General features: G+C 43.0%; 1 protein-coding gene across 4 annotated transcripts in view; it reads left to right on the top strand.

Annotated features, from left to right (window-relative positions):
- The window catches only part of UBE2G2 (ubiquitin conjugating enzyme E2 G2), a 35,066-nt gene that overhangs the window by 1,696 nt on the left and 17,520 nt on the right, over positions 1–15,850 (top strand). For 2 of the 4 annotated variants that reach the window (XM_054542398.2, NM_001131219.1), the window contains 2 exon segments: positions 14,342–14,377; positions 14,472–14,517. The exons of 1 other annotated variant lie outside the window; for it this stretch is intronic. In XM_054542398.2, the coding sequence (XP_054398373.1) occupies positions 14,477–14,517 (41 nt within the window). In that variant the 5' untranslated portion in view covers positions 14,342–14,377; positions 14,472–14,476. 4 annotated transcript variants of the gene reach the window in all.

The raw sequence follows: 15,850 nt of genomic DNA, 5'->3' as shown, positions 1-15,850 counted from the left end.
CACCATTTTTGCTTGCTTCGTGTCTCTGTCACATTTTAATCTATTACTGTGATCTGTGATCAGTAATCTTTGATGTTACTATTGTAATTATTTTGGGGCATCACGAACTATGCCCGTAAAAGATGGTAGTCCGAATAAATGTTGTGTGTGCTTCACTGACTGGCTGTTTCCCCATCTCTCTCCCGGCCTCTCTCTTCCTGAGACAAAACAACATTGAAATTAGGCCAATAGTAACTGTACAGTGGGCTCAAGTGTTCAAGAGTTGCACTCTACCCACTTCAAATCAAAAGCTAGAAATGATTAAGTTTAGTGAGGAAGGAATATTGAAAGTCAAGATAGGCTGAAAGCTGGGTCTCTTGTTAGCCAAGTTGTGAATGCAAAGGAAAAGTTCTTGAAGGAAATCAGAAGTGCTGCTCTGTTGAACACAATGAATGATAAAGTGAAAAAGCCTTACTGCTGATATGGAGAAAGTTTTAGTGGTTTGGATAGAAGATCAAACCAGCCATAACATTCCCTTAAGCCAAAGCCTAATCCAGAGCAAGGTCCTAACTCTTCAGTTTTATGAAGGCTGAGAGCAGTGAGGAAGCTGCAGAAGAAAAATTGGGAGCTAACAGAGGTTGATTCATGAGATTGAAGTAAATAACCTGTCTCCATAACATAAAAGCACAAAGTGAAGCAGCAAGTTCTCCAGAAGATCTAGCTAAGATCAAGATGGAAGTGGCTCCTAAATTAAGCAATAGATTTACAAGGTACGTAAAATAGCCTTATACAGTATTGGGAGGAGATGCCATACACAACGTAAACAGCTAGAGAGAAGTCAATGACTGGCTTCAAAGGACAGGGCGACTCTCTTGTTAGGGGCTAATGTCGGTCACTTTAAGTTGACTGAGTTGAAGCCAGTGCTCATTTATCATTCAGAAAATCTTAGGGCCCTTAAAAATTATGCTAAATCTACTCTGAGCTCTAGAGATGGAAAAACAGCCTGGATGACAGCACATCTGTGTACAGCATGGTTTACTGAGTATAAGTCCACTGTTGAGACCTACTGCTCAGAAAAAAAGATTATTTTCAAAATATTATTCCTGACAGTGCACCTGGTCACTCAAGAGCTCTGATGGAGATGTATAAGGAGATAAATGTTTTTGTGCCTGCTAACACAACACCCATTCTGCAGCCCATGGATCCAGGAGCAATTTTGACTTATTTAAGAAATACATTTCATAAGGCCATAGCTGCCGTGAAAAGTGATTTCTTTGATGGATCTGGGCAAAGAAAATCAAAAGTCTTCTGGAAAGGATTTATCATTCTAGATGGCATTAAGAACATCTGTGATTCATGGGAGGTCACCATATCAACAACAGGCGTTTGAAAAAGTTGATTTCAACCCTCATGGATGACTTTAAGGGGAGGAAGCAACTGCAGGTGTGGTAGAAATAGCAAGGGAACTGGAATTAGAGGTGGAGCCTGAAGATGTCACTCAGTTGCTACAATCTCATGATCAAACTTGAACAGATGGGGAGTTGAGTCTTATAGATGAGCAAAGAAGTGATTTCTTGAGATGGAATCTACTCCTGGTGAAAATGCTGTGAACATTGTTGAAATGACAAAAGATTGATACTATTCCATAAATTTAGTTGATAAAGCAGCCGCAGGGTTTGAGGGTATTGACTCCAGTTTTGACTGAAGTTCCACTATAGGTAAAATGCTGTCAAACAACATCACAGACTACAGAGCAATCTTTTGTGAAAGTAAGAGTCAGTCCCTGTGGCAAACTCAATTGTTGTCTTATTTTCAAAAACTGCCACAGCCACTCCTGCCTTCAGCAACTACCACCCTGATCAGTCAGCAGTCATCAATATCTGGGCAAGACTGCACCGGCAAAAAGATTATGACCTGCTGAAGGCTCATATGATTGTTAGCATTTTTAGCAATAGAAATTAAGCATATTTTGACAAATAATAATAATAATAATAATTATTATTATTATTTTTGAGACAGGGTCTTGCTCTGTCACCCAGGCTGGAGTGCAGTGGCACAACCACAGCTCATTGCAAGCCTTGACCTGGGTTCAAGCTATCCTTTCACTTAATCCTCCTGAGTAGCTGAGACTACAGGCACGTGCCCCTACACCTGGCTGATTTTTCTGTCTTCATCCTGACCTCCCTCCGTGTTGTCAGGGTTTGGTGAAAGTGACTCCATTTTGATTCTGACAACGTTCATACTCAAACAGAGGGTTGGATGTGGGGGACTGTTACTTCTGTGTCCTCATGGGAAACCTGGCTGGTGGGTCAGATGTGTGAACACCTACCATTTCTTGGTATCCTGGTTTGTGTTTGTGTCTCTGTTTTAGTTTTATTTTAGCCCTATTTCTAGGGTTAGGCTAGACTGTGAGCAGGTATTTTCTCATTTTTATTGAGAAGAAAATCATTAAACCCCTGCATAGGAAATTAAGTTCAGGCTGCTGCTTCAGGCCAGTCTTTGCATTGTTGAACTTGCATTTTCTAAGGATATTTGCATTAGCAAAGATATGTTCTCCCTTTTACTGTCGTGACAGAAGCGTCATCTGTTATTTCAATTATATTGTCAATTAGTTTGCAGTAATAAGACCTAAATAATGGTTGATTTCCGAAGGTTTGTCACAGAAGTGTATTGTGTGTTTTTACATGTTAACATGAAATTTTGGACTATGTGTGGAAGGTAGAACTCTAAACATACCTCCCTAAGATTCCCATGCCCTAGTTATTCAAGCACTTTCTAGTACTGCGGTGGAGGGACTTTGGAGATGTAAGTCAGGTTACTAATCAGCAGACCTAAAGAGAGGGAGATTATTCTGGATTACCGTGGAGGATCAAATAATAACATAAGGCTCAAAAGCAGTCAGTGAAGGCAGGATGGGGGCGGTCAGAGAGATTCAACATATAACAAGATCTCTACCTTCTGTGGCTGGCTGTGAAGATGGAAGAAGGAGCCATGACCTAAGGAAGGTGGGCAGCCTCAAGAAGCTGTGAATGACCCCAGACCAACAGCCCCGTGGAAATGAATTCTGTCAGCAACGTCAATGAACTTGGAGTGGCAGCCCTGGTGAGACTCTGAGCAGAGAACTAGCTGGCCCATGCTGTGTCCAGACTTCTGACACTTGGAAACTCTGAGATCATCAATGAGTATTGTTTTAAATCACTAAATTTGTGGTAATTTGTTACAGCAGTGACAGAAGATGAATACAGTGTGTTATTGAGGGGACTTTGTTTTTCCTGTATCTTAATAATGTAATAAAATTTAGTGTTTATTTTTTGCATATCATTTAGTGTTTTTTTTGTGTGTGTATCTTATCTAGTTTGTCCTCATAACATATTTTAAGGTAGCACATTCCAGTGTAAAGGTGGACTTGACAGAATCAATCTGTACATAGAAGGGGTTTAGATAGATTTGGATAGGTGTTCAGGCACACTTTATTGTATTTGGGAGTAGTGATAGAACTGCAGAAATTCAGAGGTGGTGGGACCTTGGCTATGATTCTGTTCAAGCCCCCTAATTTTACAGATTTTTTGGAATTGAGCGACAGACAAGATGATTTTGCCTAGGTTCATAAACAGGAAAAAAGGAGAGCCAGGAAAGAACTCAATTGTTGTAAACTGCTGTCTTGTCTTGATGTTCTGTCTTCATTCATCATCCAGCCTTTCCTAGGAGTGTCAGAGATAGACCCAGGTAGAAGTGGGCTGCCCATGGGAGGCTTAGCACAACAGAAATTTATTCTTTTACAGTTCTGGAGGCCAGACATCTAAAATAAAGGTGTTGATGGGGTCATTCTTCCTCTTGAGGGCTCGAGGGGAGAACCCTTGCTTGCCTCTTCCAGCTAATGGTGATTGTTGGTCATCCTTGGCGTTTATTGTCATTCTCTTGCTTGGGGTAGTGTAATCCTAATCTCTGCTTCCATCTTCATCTGGCCATCTTCCCCCTGTGTGCATTGGTGCCCATATTCTCTCTTACAAGAACACCAGTAATTGGGTTTAGGGCCCACCTAATTGATGTGATCTCATTTTAACTCAATTACATCTGCAAAGACCCAGTCTGGTCTAAATAAGGTCACAGTCACAGAGCCTGGGTGTACTTGAATTTTCAGGGGACACTAACCCAGTACAGTACCTAATAGGAACCCAAAACTTACATGTGTGAAACTGAGCTCTAGAACTGAGCTCCTGCGTTTTCCGCTGTCATTGTTCACACAACCTTCCCCCTCTGCACTGACAGCAGCCTCGTTCTTCCAGTTGTTGGGCTAAAATCCTTAGGATGTCCTTAACACCTCACTTTCTTTTATAGCCGCATATAATCTGGTGTCCTTCCTTTAGACTTCATCCCAGACTTAACTCACTGCTCGCTGCTGGTCCAAGCACCTCTCACCTCTGGCCCAGATTCTTGCGTAGAATCCTGCTGGTCCTCTACCTCCTGCTCTTGACACATTTTCCTCTGCCCTTAGCGTGGCAGAGAGTGATCATGCCGCCCTGCTCAGGACCCTTGTCACAGCAGAGCCAGAGTTCTCATGGTGCCCTGTGTGGCTCTGCATGCTCTGCCCTGGCTCCCTCTCTTCCAGCCCTCCTGGCCTCATTGCTGTCCACCGACTCTCCAGGCTTGCTGTGCTCCTCTCCTGGACTCCTGGGTGCAGTGACACTTCCTTCCCTGGCTGGTTTCATCACTTGTGCCCTCCCCACTAGAGGGAGGAGCCCTCCCCGAACCACCAGACTCAGTCTGTCCTTCCTATTACTGTCACGTTTCCCCATGATTGCCCCTTTTTAGTTTTTAAAAGCTTTATTTTTGTACAGACAGGGTCTTGCCCAGTTTTAAAACTTTTTGTTGTGAAGAATATTGTATACGTAGAAGTATAGAAAAGGTGTATGTTCAGATTAAATGATAAAATGAATATCTGTGTCCATGGCACCAGTTTCAATGGAACAGTGGCAGCAACTTGGAAGTCTTTGTGCTCCTTCCTACCACCACCAAAACTTAACTGCCCTTCTGAATTTTGTGTAAGTCTTTCTTTTCTTTATATATACCACTTAACATATTGTTTACTTTTACCTGTTTTTGAACTTAGTAGAAATGGAATTATACAATATGTGTTCTGTGAATCAAATCTTTTGCTCAGCCTTGTTTCTGAAATTCATGTATGTTGAAGCATTTATGGTCGTGTCACTTAATGCCAGGGTAGTGAGAAACGTGTTGTTAGATGATTTCGTCATTGTATAAACATCCTAGAGTGTACTTACACAAACCCAGATGGTAGTGCCTACTACACACCTGGGCTATATGGTAGAGCCTGTTGCTTCTAGGCTACAAACCTGTGCAGCATGTGACTGTACTGAATACTGCAGGCAAAATGTAACACACATCATTAGTGATTGGAATCTCTCAGCTCCATTATAATCTTAGGGGACCCTCTTCGTATATGCAGCCTATCCTCTACTGAAATGGCATTATGTTGTGCATAACTGTAGCCATAGTTTATGTTCACTGTTGAGTAGTATTTCATTTTGTGAATAAGCCAGAATTCATCCATTCAATCTATGGACATTTGAGTTATTTCCAATTTTTTATTTTTACAAATAATGCTGCTGTGAATGTTTTTGAATATGTGTCTTGGTGAACACATTTGGGTCGTAACACAGGGTCACAGAACACTCATAATCAGCTTTACTAGGTAATGCCAAACTGCTTTTCAGTGTGGTTGTCCAGTATGTATTGCTGTCAGCAGCAGCTGAACATTCCCAGTGCTGATCATGGTTGTTCACACCTTGGTGGTGTGCTGTGTTTCGTTTTTAGTGATCTGATGAGTATGATGCGGTATCTTGAGGTTTTAATTTGTACATCTGTGATTCTGAATGAAGTCGAGCATCCTTTCATGTAGATAGGCCATTCATATTTTTTCCTTTGTGAAATGTCTGTTCATGTTTTTTTTTTAAACCAATTTTACGTGAATTGTCTTTTTCTTATTGACTTGTAGGAGTTCTTTATATATTCCCATTCCTTTATGTACCCCTAATCTTGTGTTGGTTGTACATACTATAATTATTTTATCCCTGTTTGTGCTTCGTCTTTTTAGCCTTTATACTGTCTTTTTCCCCAGCCACCTTAAAAAAAAGGCTTTGAGGTACTATTGATGTACAGTAAACTGACGTATTGAAGCATAGAATTTTGTGAGTTGTGATATGTGTGTATTCCCATGAAACCATCACCACAGTCAAGGTGATGAATGTGTCTATTATCCCCAAAAGTTTCCTCCTGCCCCCTTTTTAATTCATCTCTCCCTTCCTCCCTTCTTCTGCCCGGTTCTCGGGTGGTGACCCATCTACTTTCACCTACTATGAAGGTTGTTTTATACCTTCCTTTTGTCAGACTTATTTCATTCAGCATTATTATATTAAGATTCATCTGTGTTGTTGTCAGTATTTTGTTCTTTTTTATTGCGGAGTAGTAGCCCATTGCATGGATAGACTACAATTTGTATATGTATTTACCTGTCGGTGGACACTTGGATTGTTTCCAGGTCTAGGCTATTAGAAATAAACCTGCTGTGAACATTTGTGTACATGTCTTTCTGTGGATATATGCTTTTATTTCTCCTGTGTAAATAACCAGGGTTATAATGGGAAGTGTATGTTTAATTTTTAAAGAAATGGCCAAACTGTTTTCCTCTAATTCACATTTCCCAGCAGTGTATTAAGTGTTCCCATTGCCCCACCTCCTTGCTGACACTTGGCGTGGCCAGTTGTTTTTTGTTTTCTTTTTTCTTTCTTTTTTTTTTTTTTGAGACAGGTTCTCACTCTGTCACTCAGGCTAGAGTGCAGTGGTGTAGTCATGGCTCACGGCAGCCTCTGCCTCCTAGGCTCAAGCAATCCTGCCACCTCAGCCTCCCAAGAAGCTGGGATTACAGTCGCATGCCACCTCACTTAGCTAATTTTTGTATTTTTGGTAGTGATAGGGTTTCACCATGTTGCCCAGGCTTGTCTCGAACTCGTGGGCCCAAGCAATCTGCCTGTCTTGGCCTCCCAAAGTGTTGGAATTACAGCTGTGAGCCACTGCGCCCTTCCAGTTTTAAAAATTTTAGCCATTCTATTGGGTGTATAGCAGTCTTACTGAGGTTTTGTTTTATTTATTTATTTATTTTTTATTTTTTATTTTTGAGGTGCTCTCGCTCTGTCATCCTGGCTGGAGTGCAATGGCATGATCTCGGCTCACTGCAACATCTGCCTCCTGGCTTCAAGTAATTCTCCTGCCTCAGCTTCCCAAGTAGCTGGGGCTATAGGCACGTGCCACCACACCTGGCTAATTTTTGTATTTTTAGTAGAAACGGGGTTTCACTATGTTGGCTAGGCTGGTCTCTAACTCCTGACCTCAGGAGTTTGCCTTGCCTCCCAAAGTGCTGGGATTTACAGGTGTGAGCCACCGCCCCCCGGCCCTTACTGAGGTTTGCATTTGCATTTCCATAAGACTCGTGATGTTGAGCATCATTTCACGTGTTTATTTGCCATCCATATGTCTTTTTTGATGAAGTGACTTGAGTCTTTGCTTCTTTCAAAATTGTGTTGATTTTCTTAAGTTTTAGTTCTTTGGCGGGGCGCAGTGGCTCACGCCTGTAATCCCAGCACTTTGTGGGCTGAGGTGGGCGGATCACGAGGTCAGGAGATCGAGACTATCCTGGCTAACATGGTGAAACTCCCTCACTTCTAAAAATACAAAAAATTAGCTGGGCATGGTGGTGGACACCTGTAGTCCCAGCTACTCAGGAGGCTGAGGCAGGAGAGTGTTGTGAACCCAGGAGGTGGCGCTTGCAGTGAGCCGAGATCGCGCCACTGCACTCCAGCCTGGGTGACAGAGCGAGACTCCATCTCAAAAAAAAAAAAAAACAAAAAAAGGAGGTTTTTTATTATTTCAATGAAATTCAATTATTGACTTTTAAAATATTTCTTGCTATTGTGTTATATTTAAGAAATAACTGCCAAACGTCAGGTGGCAGTAGGATTTTCTCCTATGATTTCTTCTAGATGTTTTATAGTTTCAGCTCTTGTATTTAGGTTTGGGATCCATATCAAAGTTTTCCATATGGCGTGAGATAAAGGCCAAGGTTGATTTGTAAATTATTTGTAAACGGCAGTGCAGTTGTTTCAGCACTGTGTTTGCTAGGGCTGCTCTACCACACAGGCTGGGCGCGGCTTAAACAACAGAAATGTATTTCCTCATAGTCCTGGAGGCTGGAAGTCCAAGATCAAGGATAGGGCAGGGCTGGTTTCTTCTGAGGCCCTGTCCTCTATGCCTGTGTCCTCATCTCTTCTTAAAAGGACATTAGTCAGATTGGATTAAGGTCCATCCTAATGACCACATTAATTTTAATTACCTCATTAAAGGCCCTAGTTACACACTTTTCTCCACCTTGTTTTTTTTCATGTAATATGTCCTGAAGTTTGTTCTGTACTAGCATGTAGAGGTATTTATAGCTGTAAAGTACCCCACTGGTATATGTATCATAATTTGACTGGTCCTCTGTTGATAGACACTCGAGTCCTTTTTAATTTCTTTTTGTTTTTACAAATAGTCCTGAAATGAATAGCCTGTGTATACATCTTTTATCTTTGCCAGTGTTATCTGTGGGATGGATTCCTAGAAGTGGAATTGCTGGGTCAAAGGTTAAATTTATATTTCACTTTGTGTGGTAGCTATTTGTTAAGCCACTATTTTAAGTGGCAAGGAATGGCCTCTGAAAATTTCCCTGATACCAAGATTCGTCTCTTTTTTTGAACTTGTTTCTTATCAGTAAACATGAAACTGTATATTATTTTGTGTACGCATGTATATGCTTTGGAAGCAAAAAACAAAATGGAAAAAATCAAGTGTCCAGAACCATTCTCTCCAGCCTCTGAACTCATTTGCTGCAATTCTTTATTGACCAGTAGAGGCCACTGTTGAATAACAAAGCTGGCGGGAAGGCCAGCGCACACCCGGGCAGGTCTCTGTGCAGAGCCTGCATCGCCAGGAGCAGGTCTGGAGCTGCAGTTTTTAGACCACCCTTTCCCCTCCCTAAGGGAGGGTGTCACACAGGGGAGTGCCAAAGGGGAACTCCAGATGAAGAATAAAGCCAGCTCTCTTTGGTACGAGCTCTTCTTCATGGTCCCACGAAAGTGATTTGTAAAACTTTTGTGTGTTCTGCTGCCAGGCCTCTACTTAGTTGCCCACTGACATTGTGTTTCTCCCGCACCCCACCTGCTTAGCAGTTTACAGTCTATCTGCCTTAATCTGTTATTTTTTTCTTATAATTAGGCGGTTTGGCTGGAGACACAAGAATGGGACTAGATTTGAGATGACTGGGTGTAGGAATCCTGGCAAATTAGGTTCTGTGGTTACTTCTCCTGATCTACTACTCCACGTGGAGAGACACAGAGGGAGACCATCAGGGGGTGTCTGTGAAACCCAAGGTCTTAGTCGGCTTGGTACTCGACCTCATTCACATGCAGTTCCCACCCGCCCCTGAAATGTTTAATGCACTTGGCCCTTGGAGCCAGCACTTGCCTTTGGCCTGCCTTGCTGGCCCCTCCTTGCCACTCTGCCTCCTCTCACTGCTGGGTGTCAGTACACCCTTGTGACAGCACTTAGGTCTCTTCAGGACCTCTGTTCCCTGGATCAGGGCTTCTCAGCAGGTGTTAGTGGCATTTTGAGTGAAATAATTTTTCCTTGGGTAGGCCTTGTTCTACACAAGGTTGTGGGTTCATTAAATGGTTAATTGATATATTAGTCCTTTCTTATACTGCTATAAAGATACTACCTGAGACTGGGTAATTACAAAGGAAAGAGATTTAGTTGACTCACAGTTCTGCATAACTGGCGAGGCCTCAGGAAATTTGTAATCATGGCAGAAGGGGAAACAGACCTCTTCTCAAGGCGGCAGGAGAGAGAAGAGCAAGCCAAAGAAGAACTTGCCACACACTTATAGAACCATCACATCTCCTGAGAACTCACTATCACGAGAACAGCATGAGGGAAACTGCCGCCATGATCCAGTCACCTCCTACCAGGTTCCTCGCTCAACACTTTGGGGATTACAAGTCAAGGTGAGATTTGGGTAGGGACACAAAGCCAAACAATATCATTTCTCCCCTGACCCCTCCCAAATCTCATGTTCCTTTCAAAACCATTCCATTTCAAAACAAATCATGCCTTCCCAGCAAGGCCCCCAAAGTCTTAACTCATTTTGTCATTAACTGAAAAGTCCAAGTCCAAAGTCTCATCTGTGACAAGGTAAGTCCCTTCTGCCTAGCAGCCTGTAAAATCACAAGCAAGTTAGTTACTTTCAAGATACAATGGAAATACAGGCATTGGCTAAATACTCCCATTACCAATGGAAGAAATTGGCCAAAACAAAGGGCTACAGGCCCCCATGCAAGTCCGAAATCCAGCTGGGCAGTCATTAAGTCTTAAAGCTCAAAATGGTCTCCTTTGTGACCCTGTGTCTCACATCCAGGGCACACTGATACAAGGAGTGGCTTTCATGGTCTTGGGCAGCTCCGCCCCTGTGGCTTTGTAGGGTACAGCCCTCCCGCACCCACCCCCTTCAGCTACTTTCATGGTGGGCATTGAGTGTCTTCGGCTTCTCTAGGTGCACAGTGCAAAGCTCTTGGTGGATCTACCGTTCTGGGGTCTGGAGAATGGTTGTCCTTTTCTCACAGCTCCACTAGGCAGTGCCCCAGTGGGGACTCTGGGAGCTCCAACCCCACATTTCCCTTCTGCAATGCCCTAGCAGAGGTTCTCCATGAGGGCCCTGCCCCTGTAGCAGATTTCTGTCTGGACATCCAGGTGTTTCCGTACATCCTCTGAAATGTAGGTGAAGGTTCCCAAACATCAGTTATTGAATTCTTTGCACCCACAGGCCCAACACCACGTGGAAGCTGCCAAAGCTTGGGGTTTGCACCCTCTGAAGCAACAGCCTGAGCTGTACCTTGGCCCTTTTTAGCCGTGGCTGGAGCTGGAACAGCTGGGACACAGGGCACCAAGTACCAAGGCTGCACAGAGTAGCGGTGGGGCTGGGCCTGGCCCACAAAACCATTTTTCCCTCCTAGGCCTCCCTGCTTGTGATGGGAAGGGTTGCTGCCAAGATCTCTGACACGCTCTGGAGACATTTACCCCATTGTCTTGGTGATTAATATTTGGCTCCTTGTTACTTATGTGAATTTCTGCAGCTGCCTTGAATTTCTCTCCAGAAAATGGGTTTTTCTTTTTTTATTGCACCATCATGCTGCAAAGTTTTCAAACTTTTATTCCCTGCTTTCGTTTTAAACACAAGTTCCAATTTCAGATCATCTCTCTCAAGTTCAAAGTTCCACAGATCTCTAGGGCAGGGGCAAAATCTCACCATTCTCTTTGTTGAAACATAGCAAGAGTGACCTTTGCCCCAGTTCCCAAGAAGTTCCTCATCTCTTTTCCAGACCACCTCAGCCTGGGCTTCATTGTCCATGTCACTATCAGCATTTTGGTCAAAAGCATTCAGCAAATCTCTAGGAAGTTCCAGACTTTCCCACATCTTCCTTCTTCTTCTAAGCCCTCCAAACTGTTCCAACCTCTGCCTGCTACCCAGTTCTGAAGTTGCTTCCACATTTTCAGGTTATCTTTATAGCAGTACCCCTGGTACCAATTTACTGTATTCGTCTGTTTTCACACTCCTATAAGAACTTCCCTGAGACTGGGTAATTTATAAAGGAAAGAGGTTTAATTGACTCACAGTTCCACATGGCTAGGGAGGCCTCAGGAAACTTATCATGACAGAAGCCGAAGGGGAAGCAAGCACCTTCTTCACAAGGTGGCAAGAAAGACAGAAGAGCGAAGGAGGAACTTTCAAACACTTACAAAACTACCAGATCTCATGAGAACTCACTGTCATGAGAACAGCATGGAGGAAATTGCCCCCATGATCCAGTCACCTCCCACTAGGTTCCTCCCTCGACACCTGGAGATTATAATTCAAGATGAAATTTGGGTGGGGACACAAAGCCAAACCATAGCAATGGACATTTGGGTTGTTTCCAGTTTGGGACTGTTACGAATTTATCTGCTACGAACATTCACACAAAAGTCTATGGCAACATAAGACCCAGTAGAATTGCTGGGTCTTAGAGTCAATATATATTTAATTTTAGTAGAAATGGTCAAACTTCTTTCCCAAAGGGTAACCAAACCATTTTGCGTTCCCATCAGTGGTGCATGAGAGATCTACTTGCTAAACTTGCCAGCAGTTTAAGTCTTTAATTTTGGCCATTCTTCTGTGACTAAAGATATTGATAATGCTGAAGCTATTGAGCTGTATCTTATTGTGGTTTTAATTTGCATTACCCTTATGATTCACAATGTTGAGCATTTTCTCATGGGCTTATTTGCCATCTGTTTTAGTCAGTTTAGGCTGCTGTAAAAAAATACCCCAAAGACCAGGGAGCTTAAACAACAAACATTTATTGCTCCCAATTCTGGAGGCTGGGAAGTCCGGTGAGGGCTGTCTTCCTGGTTTGCAGATGACTGTCCTCTCCTTGTGCCCTTACATGGCCAAGAGGCAAATCTCTCGTTTCTTCTTACTAACTCCATTCATGAGAGTTCTGCCCTCCTGACCTAATCTCCTCCCAAAGGCCCCTCCTCCCAATACCACATACATTAGGATTCAACATAGGAATTTTGGGGGGACGCAAGCGTTTGGACCACAGCATCATCCGTGTTGACTCTGGCAGTGGCTCTTTTCAACTCTGCCTCCATTTTTCTTCTTACCTATTTTGATTTTTATATGTGGTGTGAGATGGGGAAGGGTTGATTTTTTTGGTCTTAGAGATGAGCATCATTCATGGAAAAGACTGCCCTTTGCCTCTGGGCCATAGCTCTGTGTTCCCTCGAGTCAGGGTCTGTGTTGGCACAGGTATGCTTCTGGGCTCTCTCTTCTGCCCCATTGTTCAGTTTAACTTTGAGCCAGTGCTACGTTGCCTTAATTTCCATAGCTCTGTAAGGAAGGCTTGGTAACTCGTAGATGAAGCTTTCTGTTTATTCTTTTTTTTTTTTTGAGACAGAGTCTCACTCTGTCACCCAGGCTGGAGTGCAGTGGCATGATCTCGGCTCATTGCAACCTCTACCTCCCGGGTTCAAGTGATTCTTCTGCCTCAGCCTCCCAAGTACCTGGGACTACAGGTGCATGCCACCATGCCAGGCTAATTTTTCTATTTTTAGTAGAGACGGGGTTTCGCCATGTTGGCCAGGCTGGTCTTGAACTCCTGACCTCAAGTGATCCACCCGCCTCGGCCTCCCAAAGCGCTGGGATTACAGGCGTGAACCACCGCGCCCGGCCCTCTGTTTATTCTTTTTAAAGATAGTGTCTTGGCTATTCTTGTTTGCATTTTTATATATCTTTTAGAAAGATATATATATGCCTCATATTCAGCAACTGTGCCAAACTCACTTTTACTAATTAGATTCTTTTGGGCTTTCCTGTGTATATGGACATAGCATCTGTGAATAATGAGTTTTATTTCTTTTTCAGTCCTTATACCTTATATTTATTTGGCAAGGATTTATTAATTTTCTGTCTCTTCAAAGAACCACCTTTTGGTTTCATTGTTTTTTTTTTCTGTATGTTTGCTTACTGTTTTATTAATTTCCCCAGTACTATGCCCACTGCACTCCAGCCTGGGCAACCAGAGTGAGACCCTGTCTCAAAACTAAACAACAAAGTAACCAGCGGGAACAGTTTGGAAAGACAGTTTACTCCTTATGTTTGCTTTTGCATTTGTAAAAATAAAAATAAAAAGAAAAGTCTATGTTTTGTTGGTATAAAGAAATATTTGGGCCAGCGCGGTGGCTCATGCCTGTAATCCCAGCACTTTGGGAGGCCGAGGCTGGCGGATCACGAGGTCAGGAGATCTAGACCATCCTGGCTAACACGGTGAAACCCCGTCTCTACTAAAAATACAAAAAATTAGCCGGGCGTGGTGGTGGGCGCCTGTAGTCCCAGCTACTTGGGAGGCTGAGGCAGGAGAATGGCGTGAACCCGGGAGGCGGAGCTTGCAGTGAGCTGAGATCACACCACTGCACTTCAGCCTAGGCGACAGAGTGAGACTCCGTCTCAAAAAAAAAAAAAAATACAAACTGTTGTGTGTAGTCGTTATCAGAACCGTTATTGTACTAGGTATTCACTTTGGGCAAACAGAATTTTCACTTGTTAATACACATATTCTGTGGTTTATAGGCTTATATATTTTGTAAAGGTGCTTTGTTAAAATGACAATGTAACATTTATTCTGTTTGGTAATGGTTTTACTTATTAATTTTATAGAATTAACACTGAATCCTCCGGAAGGAATTGTAGCAGGTAAGGTACCAAAGTTAACTTCCTTATAATTTACTTTTAATTGTCAAAGTTCCTTCAAAGTTAAAATGTTGTGAAATTTTTTCTCACCCTACAGGCCCCATGAATGAAGAGAATTTTTTTGAATGGGAGGCATTGATCATGTAAGTTAATCTTAGGTGTACTAGTTTTTAGGGCTTTGCTGGAAGTCAGATGTAAGAATAACATCAGCAGTGTGACTGTGTCCAAAAGCATCAGCTGGAAAAAAGACTAAGTTCTCCATTAATGCCCAGCTCTCTTCTAGGCTGCTGGTCTGAAAGCAGAGAACCTGAGCGTTGATCCAAAAGAAATGAGTGTTTCCTTAGAGCCAATCAAAGGTTTAGTTATAATTATGTAATAAATGTATTATATATTTGAGAGTTTTAAGGTGGTTATTTTGGAATGTTGTATGATCGTGGTTAAAATAACCTCAAATGGTATAGGTGGCTTTGGCTTCCAGAAGTAGTCCCTTCAGGTCTGAAATTTTGACGAGAAAAGGGTCCTCAAAGATGTGTCTGACCACACCAGGCATGTTAGCGCAGCCTTGCCTGTCCTGCCTTTGGGCCAGGACTTCTTTTTCTTCTCCTTTCCTCCCAGTTCGTATCTTCCTGTGCTGCATCTCCTTTTTCTGTTGCCTTGTGTGGGCTTGTTGGCCTTGCATTCTTTCTGACCCAAGACATGGCTTAGTAAGTGAGCAGTGTGGTTCTGGGATTCATGGCATTTAACTTAGGGTGACGTTGCTTGGAAAGAGAAACACACGGACCCCTGATTTTAGAGTGTTCTGTGGCCTTGACTGACTTTGCTTTTTCTTCTTTCTACCTTCAATGTGCAATTTTTGGCCATTCTTAGTGTATTTTCAGCAAAGTGAGGTTAAATAAAATTTAGGAAGTTGAAACTTGTAATCAGTTTCTGTTTTCTTTCTTTTCTTTTTCTTTCTTTCTTTTTTTTTTTTTTTGAGATGGAGTTTCGCTCTTGTTGCCCAGGCTGGAGTGCGGTGGCATGACCTTGGCTCACTGCAACTTCTGCCCCCTGGGTTCAAGCGATTCTCCTGCCTCAGCCTCCCTAGTAGCTGGGATTACAGGTACCCGCCACCGTGCCTGGCTAATTTTCATATTTTTAGTAGAGACAGGGTTTCCCCATGTTGGCCAGGCTGGTCTCGATCTCCTGACCTCAGGTGTTCCGCCTGCCTTGGCCTCCCAAAGTGCTGGGATAACAGGTGTGAGCCACCGTGCCAAGCCCAGTCTTTGTTTTCTCATTAGTGAGGTCTTTTAATTTGCAGCAAGGTCTCGGGTTGGATTTTGTTGCATTGAGAAGTGCTCTAGAGGGCAAGGACCGGAAAAGTGAGGGCTGTGAAACAAGTGTGAGCGCTGGCTTGATGTGACCTTAAACTTCATTATGCTTTTGGAATTTGCCAGTTGCTTGGATCACATTAATTCTTAATGCTCTATGGGTTGGTCT

This window comes from Pongo abelii, chromosome 22 (genome assembly GCF_028885655.2).
Source record: "Pongo abelii isolate AG06213 chromosome 22, NHGRI_mPonAbe1-v2.0_pri, whole genome shotgun sequence".
Classification (NCBI taxonomy): Eukaryota; Metazoa; Chordata; class Mammalia; order Primates; family Hominidae; genus Pongo; species Pongo abelii.
Note: the sequence above shows the minus strand (reverse complement) of the source record. Positions and strands in the feature narration are given on the sequence as shown.